The 12,116-nt window shown below is 39.4% G+C and overlaps 1 protein-coding gene across 1 annotated transcript in view; it reads right to left on the minus strand.

Annotated features, from left to right (window-relative positions):
* Positions 1–12,116, minus strand: part of LOC150087313 (E3 ubiquitin-protein ligase LRSAM1-like) — a 533,929-nt gene that overhangs the window by 492,885 nt on the left and 28,928 nt on the right. Inside the window, exon 3 of the mRNA XM_090372443.1 lies at positions 6,650–6,817. Coding sequence (XP_090228569.1) covers positions 6,650–6,817 — 168 coding nt within the window. The remainder of the gene's footprint in view (positions 1–6,649; positions 6,818–12,116) is intronic.

Below are 12,116 nucleotides of genomic sequence, written 5' to 3' on the forward strand. Positions count from 1 at the left end.
TAGGGAAAATATAAGAAAGACTAATATATAGCAGATTAGCTCAATAATACACAGAAGCAGGTTTACATTCCAACAATCAGTATGGTTTTAAACAGTAAACTGTATGGAGGATGCCATGTACCACCTACTGACAACAGTTAAAAACTGAGAGGAGAAATATATGCTAGCAATCTCTATTAACTTTGCTGGGGTATTTGACTCATTCTGGTGGCCTAGTGTCCTTAGGATACTCTGCCAGGCAAATGCCCCCACAAAACCTCTATAAGGTAATAAACAGCTACCTTACAAACAGAAGTGGCTCAGTACACACAAGGTTCCAGGAACTGACACACCCTGTGAATAAAGGCTACCCGCTGGGTTCAACCTTTGGCCCGAAATTCTGGACCATTGTTCTGGACGAATTTCTGGCTTTGGATCTGGGCCCCATGGAAAACCTGGCCTTTGCAGAAGACCTTGTAAAAGGTAACATGCAAGTGGCTGCAGAGCAAAGATCAAATGCCGCCCTCTTGCAGCTGCATGAGTGGGCACAAATGCACATCCTCAAAGTATCGCCTGATCGCAAGACATCCACATATCAAAATTAGAATCATTAATTGCAGCAATGATAGACATACAATTAGTCCCGTCACGGCATGGTGGTGCCAGGGGTTAACATAATTACCATGAAAATGGTAACAGAACTAAAATATCTTGGAGTGGTCTTTGATTCAAAATTAACTTTTTATCCTCATTTGACCTACTTGGCAAAGAAAGTGAGAAATTATGCAGGTATGATTGCCTGCATAATTTCTCACTTTCGTTCTCATTCAGTTGAGCAAACTGGGGGTTCAAAAAAAAGACCCTGGCAATGATATACCATGCAATGTTCCTACCTGTTATCACCTATGGAGTCGGTGATAAAATAAAAGGAATGGACAGGTTCACCTGCTCAGCCGTAGTAAGAAATAGGAACAAATTATAACAGATACAAAAGTCAATACTACTTACTATTACCAGAGCATGTCACACAGTGAGCACACCTGCACTACAGTTGCTGGCCGAAGCTCTTCCACTTTACCTGGAAGTAGCCAAAAGAGGCTTATATTATATACTTAAAAAGGGTACACCCAGAATTTCTTGGAATAGCCCTTGATACAGCCAACACTTTCAACGCTGAAAGAAAAAGAATAGCCACAAAGCTCTATGAGCTATGTCAAACAAAGTGGGAGCAGGAAACCAGAGGTCTGGTTACCAAAACATTTCTGCCATGGGTGGCAATGGTTAGCCCAAAGCCACCTAAGCGGTATGCCCCTGGACTTTTTACATTTATATTGACAGGTCATGGCTCCCTAAAGGTGAAACTAATCTCCTTAGGGCTGACTTATGACCCAAACTGCACCTATGGCAAGAGTGAAGACTGGGCACACATTCTATATGAATATATAATTTATGACATCTCCAAAACACACACACACAGCTAATAGCACAGATTGGTCACCCTTCCCAGGGAAGAAGAACATCTGTTCATCATAGAAGAGGAAAATTATAAAGTCTTTACAACCTTCACACAGCAAGTATTTGAAATGGGCAGAACTATCCAAAGAATGGCCCAGACAATGACTTTAAAACTGTCAGGATAGCAGTATTCTGCATCCCCGACAGAAACCTGACACGACAAAACTGGATTGACCTGGGTACCCCCCCCCCCCAGGACTACCCTGCCGTGAACTTGGGGCACCACACCAAATAAGTAACCATGTAGGGAAGGGAGATGTACAGGCAGCCAGGGAAGCAGATTAGCTGAAAAATATCAGTAAGCTAGTAGCAAGAAGATGCAATATAGAATGAATGAGAATGAAAGACAGAATGAATAGGCCAGGCACTGAGTGAAATAGGAATTATGATAAAAGGGAATAAATGTCAGTTTTGGTGAAAGAAAGAGTGACCTAGCATGAGGGAAAGAGAGAGTAAATGAGTGTTATTGTGACGGAATGAGCGGAAGAGCAAATGTAATTGGCCGAAAGAATACAAAGTTAATAATAACTTCTTCTTCTTCTTTAATGCTGCCGAATGGCGTTTGGACTTCGTTTTGATATTGTTCTCTGTCAGCACAAATTCTACACGCGCTGCGTGTAGAATTTGTGCTGTTGTCATGTGAAGCCAGGTGTTGATGTTAACTAGCCATGCCATTTTCGGTTTGCCTGGGCGTTTCTTGCCTTCAATCTTTCCCTCCAGGATGAGTGGTAGTAGGTGATATTTTTGTTGGTTCCTAGCAATGTGACCTAGGTATTTACATTTCCTGCTGATGATGGTTTTGAGCAGGTCCCGTTCCGTGTGCATGTCCTGCAGGACCTGTACGTTGGTTATCTTGGCTGTCCACGGGATTTTCAGAATTCTTCGGCAGAGCCACATTTCGAAGGCCTGGAGCTTTTTTGTAGTGGCTGATGTTAGAGTCCAGGTTTCTACACCAGTATTGGCCAGATGTAGCATTTCAATGTGCGTAATTTGATCATCAAATTACATGAAGCTTGAATATCATGATGTTCAAGCTTCTGTCGGTGAGGAGGGTTTTCCACTTGGTGAATGTCTGCCTGGCTTGTTCAATTCTGCTTTTGATTTCGGCCTCATGGTTCAGCTGGTCATCAATGAGTACTCTGAGATACTTGAAGCGGTGTATTTGGTCTAATTTTTCATTGTTTAGTTTGATCGTGATTTTGCTTGCAGTCCTGCTGACCTTCATCACCTTTGTTTTCTTTTTGTTAATTCGTAGCCCCCATGCTTGGCTTTCTATGTCCACTTCGTTCAAGATGGTCTGTAAATCTTGTTCTGAATCCGCTATTAGTGCTGTGTCATTGGCATATCTTAAGTTATTGATGTAGTGTCCGTTAACTTTTATGCCGATGTTGTCAGCCAGTGTTTGGTCGAAGATCATTTCCGAATAGATGTTAAAAAGAATGGGAGATAATGGGCAGCCTTGCCGGACGCCTTTTTTCATTGGAATTGGGTCTGTCAGGTCGTTGTCATAGCGAAGCCGGGCTGTTTGATTCCAGTAGAGAGTTGTAATAAAGTTGATATCGTTGTTTTCAAGCCCAAGTTTTCTCAGTCGGTCAATTAGACGGTCGTGGTCTACTGAATCGAAGGCTTTCTCATAATCAATAAAACATATATACACGTCTTTTTGATGTTCATAGCACCTTTGGAGCAATATTTGTAAACAGAAAATTGCTTCTCTGGTGCCTAGTCCCCTGCAGAATCCGAACTGTGTGTTTCCTAGTGCACTTTCGCACTTACATCTTATCCTTTGCTGAATCACCTTGAGGAAGACTTTTAGCACCTGGCTCATTAGACTGATCAGCCTGAAGTCTTTGCATTTCCGGCTGGTAGCCTTTTTTGGTAGGGCCACGAAGATGGATTGGAGCCATTAGGATGGAATGTCGTTGTTGTTGTAGATTTGATTGAACCATTTTGTTAGTTGTTGGATGTTGCTGTAGTCTAGTTGTTTCAGCAGTTCCACATGAATCTGATCAGGTCCACAGGCCTTGCCTGGCTTTGTTATTCGGATGGCATGTTCCACTTCAGATGTTAATATGTGGAGATTGTCTTCCTGTGTTTGTTGTTGCGTTTCTGCCGGTTTTCTGTTGGTGCCGAACAGATTGTATATATAGCTCTTCCAGGTGTCGAGTTTAGCTTGTTTGCTTAGTATAGGTTGATTGTTGTCCATATATAAGCTTGGGATAGGAGCCGGTTTGTAGATGTTTCCAGCTTCTTTAAGCTTCTTGTGCAGGTTAAAGTTGTCATTTTTCTTGATTAGGTCTTCGATTTCTGCACACTGATCTTCCATCCATTTTTCCTTCGCCTTCCGGATTTCCTGTTTGATCTTTTGTTGTATTTCTTTGTATTTTTCCCGGTTGTTGTTGCTTTTGAATGTTCTCCGTTAATCCATTAGGTCTAGTGTGTGCTGGGTCATCCACCGTTGTTTCTTTTTCGACACCTGATGTCCTAGCAGGGTTTCTGCTGTTTCGTTGATGCACTGTTTGAGTGAACGCCCGAACGCTTGCACGTCTGTTGTTACTGCTTACTAATAATGACTTACATTGCTTTATATATACTAGCAAACATTTACTAACAACACAAACACTATCACTCACCGACTGGGCTAGCCAGGTGGGTAAAGTGCCTGCCTGGCAACCCAAAGGTGGCAGGTTCAAATTCTGTAAAATGCAAAATGGGAGGTGCATTATGGCCACAGAAGCTGATGCACCAACAACTAATAAAAAAAAAAAAAAAAAAAACTATCACGCAAAAAAACTGCAGCTAGGCCTGCACCACAACTGAAGAATAACAGTAAGTTGAGGTGCCTGGAGAGTGCAGTACAGAAGACAAGACTCAAACAAATGAAATGAATACCAGAAGAACTGTAGGAGGAATGCTCCTAATATAATTTAGAATATGAAAGCCAAAAAGATAAATTTAATGGTGCCCCCTTGATGGCACCAGTGTCCGAACTGTGTGAAATATCACAAAATGCAGACATAAACCACCAACAATATGGGACCAAATAAACTAAAATAATAAAATAGACTGACCATTATGCCCCATCTCGACAGAGGACCACAAGTCCAATAATAGTCAGGGAATCACTGCATTTTAAACATTAGACAAAGCCCTGCAAAGGCAAGTCGATGGAAAGATCAGTTTCCTCATCCAATCAATGGATCGTACCACCAGTGCAGAGGATTTGAATAATGGTGGTCCTTATGCATTGAAAAATAATAAGACAGAAAGCCAAGCACACGCAGGGCAAAACCACACCACTAACAGAGCAACCGTTGAACAACTAACTTATATAGAAATAAATTGGGCTATAGAGGACAATAAGGATGCATTAGCAATTTGTCATGCTACTACTATGTAAATATAATCCAAGTTTAACAAATTCAAATAAAAAATGAAGAAAAGTGAAGATAAAAATAAAAATGTGAAAATAAATCTAAATATAAAAATAAATAAATATAAAAATAAATAAATATAAAAATAGTAGTGCACTTTAAATGGAGTGATTCCCTGACCATTATTGCCTTGTGATCCTCCATCGAGATGAGGCATGACGGTCAGTCTATTTTATTATTTTAGTTTATTTGGTCCTGTATTGTTGGTAGTTTTCATCTGCATTTTGTGCTATTTCACACAACTTGGACACTTGTGCCATCAAGGGAGCACCATTAAATTTCCATTTAATTGGCTTTCATTTCTAAGTTATATTAGGAGCGTTCCTCCTACAGTACCCTCTTCTTGATTACTTCCCCCCTTTGTTTTTGTATTGTTTTATCGGTTTAGTTAGGTTTAGTTTTTGCTCTACTGGTTTACCTTACTACTGGCATATGATTTTAGTTTTTAGTTTATCTGATGCAACATTTAGTGGAACTGCATTTTAGCAGCCACTGATGTTTGCATTACTATTTTTACATTTATTTTTATCTTCACTTTTCTTCATTTTTTATTTGAATTTGAATATATAACCTAACAGAGGAAAAAAAATTATTATAAAATATAAGAAAAAATTATAAAAATAGAATGCATGTAGAGTGTGAATGCAGATTATGAATGAAGTAAATGTCTCTCCCCCACCAGGTGAGGGGAGAGATTACTCCCTCTTCACCTGGTGGGGTTCCCACTGCCAGCTAACATATCCCACCCCAGGAGCAGGAGGGGCAGTTTGAGCTTCCTACCGGATTCGACACTTACATGGACCTGACAACGATCATGATGGAGACATACTGCAGCTCTGCTGCCAACACGCTATTTGTTTGAGGACCTGGTTCGCTATTCTGAACCAGGTCCTCAAACCCAGTTCCCTTTAAATCCCATCCCCAGACAGTGTGTGTGGGGGGGGGGTACTTATTTTTTATTGTTATTTGGTTTTTTTTTTAAGTGCATTAGCAACTAAGGCCATATTGCTCTGGGAATATGCGGTGGTCATTCCCTGACTTTTCCGCATCCTCCGTATTTGGTGGTGACGGGCTCGAACCCCGGTCTAATCAAGAAGTGTGTGCTATGCACTGCTTCCCACCTGGCTACGGAGGCGCCCTTTGGGAGGGAACTAGTCTGTGTCTTCTCCCCTCCCTGTCTCCCCCATACTTTGCCTGGTGCGGCTTGTCCCTACTGACCTCTTTGTGGTAGGGTAACAAAGCCACCAAATTCTAATCATTCTAAAAATTCTAATCTAATCTAAATTCAACTGCTTTCTCTTTAAATCTCTTTTAGCCTTTCCAAATTCTAGTGTTCACCCACCCCCCCTTTTATGTATATAGGCCTTGCTACTGAAATCCTTCGAAATTATGTGGCGGGACCTGCCAGAGTACTTAAATAATTTACTGGGTGCCTGACTTGCCTTCTCGTGGCAAGTGTGAGCAACAGTGGGTCCCGATAGAGGCTCAACGGCTAAATGGTCAGAGAAACAATAGAACATAACTTGTCCTCGCAGGTGGAGGCTGACAGTTTGAATAAATTCAAAGGTCTATTTGATACCTGTGTGAGGAGGGAAGCATATAATGTTTTCTTATCTGCTTGGTTTTTTTTTTTTTTTTTTTTCTTTTTGCCAGTGCAGCAAAAGCCAGTGGCTTCCTTGCCCTGTATGGCAAATACCATTACTATATACTATTACTATTACCTTTGGGGGGATAGTTGACTCTTTCTGAATCGACACAAAGGTTCTGCAAAGACGTCATATTGCACATATCTTTTGGAAGTTTAGTAATTTTTTCATTATCACTTATGTCCAGTGATTTCAGGCGATTAAATGAACAAAGAGCAGAAGGGAAATCTTGAAATTTGTTTCCTAAGGAGAAAGATATAAAAAGAATGATAAGAATGCAGTATGAATTAACCATTTATTGGCAATCAAATATTGGTAGATTTGTAAATTACTTTAAGTATTCAGATTAATGCATTTTTATTTATTTATTTAATTGATATTAATTTTTTATAAGCATACCATTTCTTTTTTTTCCTTCACAGCTTGACTGTGTGTGTGTGTGTGTGTGTGTGTGTGTGTGTGTGTGTGTGTGTGTGTGTGTGTGTGTGTGTGTGTGTGTGTGTGTGCGCGCGCGCGCGCGTGCGTGCGTGCGTGCGTACGTGCGTGCATCTGTGGAGTACCTATATAGATTAAGTACCAAGACAGCTAAAGCCATTACATGGTGCCTATAAACTGCATAAATTAAACACAAGTGCAACCTCAATATGCCATACCTCTTTACACCACAGTTCTAGATATATTTCAGGTATGATTATAGTGGACATAGTGTGTTTGTAAAGCAGTGCCAGTGGTGTCCACAAACTGCACTTAGTGGCAATGTGAATATGCAAGGCTGCAAAGAAAGATGATTTTAAGTTGTGTTGGGTTCCATGAATTGTGTGTTGCCATGTTGTTCATCTGGCCACTTCCTTGGTGATTGCTCCTCCCAGTGGAGGCACAATTATCTAGGCAGGCACCTCTGAGCATCCATCCATGCCATGAGGATCTGGGCTAGGCCAGAACAAGGATATGTATGAGGCTGACTCTGCTCCGGCCAGGATAACAGCAGAGGCAGGCTAAAGAAAGGAATAAAACACATAGGATAGAGAAGAACAGGTGATGATAACAGGAAAGGCACCCCCCCCCCTGGTGACTGCAGAGAGGGAACCTAAAATAGGTGGGAACTCTGTTGAAGGGTAGGGTCGGGTGACAAGATAAGTAAAAGGCTGACATGCAGAGAAAGCCATAGTGTTTTCAGGGCGATCATTGAACATCCAAAGGACCCAATCAAAGCAGAGGAACCCACGGAAGGCAGTATACTGTCAGCATGGAGGCAAGGACAGCAGAGGTTCATGGCAAGAGCACTGGCCAAGCAAAGTAGCAGAGATGCCAATCCAGGCAGTCCGAACCAGAAAAAGAAGCAAAACCAAGAGCCGATGGTGAGAGCACGAGTGCCTGTGGTAAGAGGGAATGCTGCAGAGAGAATACTGCACCCAGTGTAGTGCAAGTAGGTGCTGAGTGTCCAAAGTAGTTGCATTCACAGATGTAGTCTTTGCCTTTGAAAGGTGTGGCACTGGAAGACAGCTTTGGCATAGGAGGTCAAGGCTTGGAAGATTTCTTTGGATGCAATTAGCTGATGTTTGGGTTGCAATGTGTCGTGATAACCAGTGCTTGCAGTGGGTTCTTTGTGATATGATCAGAAGTATTTGATGTCTAACTATCCAGAACATTCATAGAGATATTTGTTATGGGGCATGCCAAACAATTTTAACCAAGATTTGAGAATGGAACATTTCAGCCAAGTTCATAGCTTGCATCCTCTTTGATCATCAATGTCAGTACCTTCCATATCAGGATCTTCACCAACATGCTGCTGTTGCTGACCCACACTTTGTTTCTTCCATCATTAGTGATAATGAATCATAGGTGGATGGCTATGATCCAGAAAAAAAGGCCCACTCCTCTCAATGAAAAGCAATCTCAATCAAATGTGAAGACCACACTTACCACATTTTTCAACTCACAGGACACTGCTCAGTGCAAATTTGTACCACATGATCAAATGATACACCAGGAATAATACTACAAAAAAGGTTCTATGGCAATTGAAGGATGCTGTCTGGAGATAAAAATGCCAGAAAGGTGGTCTTAAGTTGGTGCTTGCATCATGAAAACACTGCTGTACACTCGGCCCTTTACATTCAAGGATTTCTTGCAAACCACATCAGTACTGTGGTTTCCCATCTGCCATACTCACCAGATTTAGCTCCATATGATTTCTTTTGTTTCCAAGCTTAAACCCCCCCCCCCACCTCAGAAAGGTCACATATTTACAAAAACTGAGGAAATTATTCTGAACATGACAGAGGAACTGTTTGCAATTCCAAAAGGAGGCATGCTCCCAGATGCTGCAGAAGCATTGGAAACAGCATATACAATGTCAAGGATTCTACTTTGAAGGTCTATCTGAATATTCAGTACGTTTCATCAATTCTGAAATGTTAGTTGTCCCTGAACTGTTCGTTCACACCTCATGTGTGCTTCTGAAAAGTACTGCAGTGTTAAATGTTGATACATTTTAATTTTATTAAGTTAGGTTACATTTTATTAAGTTACTAAGTTAGTTTGTAGCATTAAGCACATAATAGGAAGAGATAAGCTTTGCTTGAAGTGGGTTACATAAAACATACAGCTCCAACTCGCTGCTATATAGATTAGAATATTACCATTAAATTTCAGATTTACAATGCAACACTTTCAACAGTGCTGCACAATAAACTGTAAAAAAAGCAGTATATGTAAGGAATTTACCATATTCCTTTCTGAAGAAGTTTATATACATAGAATAGAAACATATTTCTATTGTATAAATCTTTAGTTGGGTCATATTTTTGGTACTGTACACAAGTTTGGAACCTCCACTTCAGGCAGGAACAATGTGGATCTGCCAAAAATGATGCAGCAAAGAATAACAGTTACTAATATAAAGAAACATTATACAGAGAAAGAGAGAGAGAGACTTTGTTTTTGTGGATTATAAAATCACAATTTGTAACCCACAAAATGTATAGTTTCAAGGTTGTATGGGGACTTTACAAGGTACTTAAGGCTCTGAAAGGTTTTAGAAATTAAAATATGGGGTTAAAAAATTAAAAATAATTGTGTTGGCTGGATATGAGAAAATTCTCTTTCCACACTACAGGATTTTTAATTACTGTTAGAATAAATTGCCACCTAAACTTGTAAACAGCAGAAAGTTCTGGCTGAGCAACCTTTTCTAATGTAAATTAAAGAAGTTTTTTTTTTTTTTTTTTAAAGATAACACTAAGCCTGACTTTCTTGTTTCCTTTAACTTGCATTCAACTTGTGCCTTCTGGACTTACTATCCTATTTAATTAACACTCATGTTTGAACTTATGCTCAGAGTTTTTGGATACATTGAGATTTCTGCCAACAAAGTCCTCCTGCACCACCCGACTGAAACTAAATAGTTGCTTGCATCATTCATTGTACTTGTTTAGAGACTTTTTAATGATTTTTACAAATTTATTTTGAATATCTTTAATCATTTAAATCTCTAATACTTTCTGATGTTCTTTATTGATTTTACAATAACAATGGAATTATAGCATAATAGAGGTTAAAAAGTTTAAAAACAGATATGTCTTGAGCTTCGGGAACATAATCCTACACATATTGTGTTATAATGAACTTAACTTAGAACCCTTTTCAGGAATGAATTAACAAGGCTGTGGAGACTGGCTCAACCATCACATATTTTCAGAACTTTTGAAAAAAAAAAAAAAAAAATAGTTCAGCAGAGGGAAAGAAAGCCAACACAAGAACGCAAACTATGGGAAACTTACTGGAAAAACTGGTTTACCACAGTTTCTCCCTGCATTCTCGGTAAGCAGATGGTGCATGTTATCAGTAGTGGCAGTAGTGGATGAGAACAATATACTGACTGACACATAGGCGTGACAGATGATGTACTGATTGGTGCGTGAACACAATATTATTATGTTCTTGTTTATACTCTGGCACAACCACCAGGTCAGTGGAGTTTACAATCAATCAATACCAATGTTAGTTGTATTTAGCAGTCACAGGCTTGAACCCCAGTCCACTCAAAGTGTGTGCTATTGCAATTGCACTCCTGACCACTTGGCTACATCAGGCCTTGATGTTATGATATGCATATACAGTGGATTCCAGTTATTTCGGCCACCGGTTAATCAGGGCAGCCGTTTATTTGGGGCAAATCTTAAAAAACAGAAACCAATCGAGAAAATAGCCAAGGTTTACTTCGCTTAATTGGGACAGGATGCAGTTTAATCGGGGCAGGAGACCGCAGAACTGGAGATTACTCTACGATCTCCGACGGTACCACATGGTTCAGTCAAAATTCTGGAGGTCACAACCATAAAACAATAAAAACAATTAGCAGTCACCTGTTTATTGGGCTTTTCTGTTAATGAAATCTATCATAAACGGACAGTAAACTTGATCTTACTGAATTTGCGATAATACTGACAGCTGGAATTCTGTGGGTTATTATGGTGAAATGTGTTTACACTTCCATGAAATCTTCAATCATATAAAAAAATTAATTTTCAGATCTTCTCTTCATTTGTATTTTTAAAGCTTTGTAACTCATTACTCGGTTCTCACTTGCGTGTATTGTGTTAATTGTAATTTGTGTGTGCTGTGTTCTTTGTTATTGATTTCTTATCTCTTTACTGTTTTAAATTTTAACCCCCACCCACAAATGTCAGTGAACAGAAATGTCAACTAGTTCGTATGTACATATTAATTATTCTGATTATCACGTATATTTTTCCGATTTTCACATATTTTTTAATTGGTAAGGTAATAAAGGGTAAATTTTTGCTTAATATATCTTTGCTTTTATAGCCTGTGGATAATACTCCTCCTATTTTCGCTAATTAGAATCGCTGTTTAATAGAATTAAAATTCAATTCACAAATGTGATCACAATGACTGGCAATTACTGCACATCGTATAGTGAACGGTACCTTTACTATGTTGAGTTCGTCGTAACGTGATTTGATTGTACAGTGAACCAGTTGTTAAAGGGGGGGGGGGGGTAATCGGGCCAAGATGCACTAGTCCCGATGTCTCCCAAATAACCGGAATGGACTGTATATATAAAGAATCATTCTTTCTTTTTCTATTATTTCCTAACCTAACCTTTAAAGTTAGGTAAGGAAACATTTTCTTATTATTTCCTAACCTAACATTTAAGATTAGGTTAAGAAATATAACCAAAAATAAGAAAACATGGTAAAATTCGGAACAGGGTGCACGTTCCAGCATAACATAACCTAACTTTTTTTTCACTAGCCTGCCTGAATCCATCCCGAATTAGTGGCATAACATAACCTTTTTCAACTAGCCAAAAATGAAGGTCTATTAAAAACCAACACTAAAAACAACCCACACAACTCAAAAAAGTTAACAGTCTGGAGTGCACACCCTGTTCTAAATTTATCAAAAATACTCATGAACACCAATAATCTGCTTTTAATAATGAGAAAAAACTAATCTTTACATCATCTGTCATTCCTACGTGTCAATCAATATATTGTTCCGACTTCTACTG

The sequence above is a fragment of the Mastigoproctus giganteus genome, chromosome 4 (assembly GCF_048544385.1).
Source record: "Mastigoproctus giganteus isolate SK-2022 chromosome 4, ASM4854438v1, whole genome shotgun sequence".
Lineage (NCBI taxonomy): Eukaryota > Metazoa > Arthropoda > Arachnida > Uropygi > Thelyphonidae > Mastigoproctus > Mastigoproctus giganteus.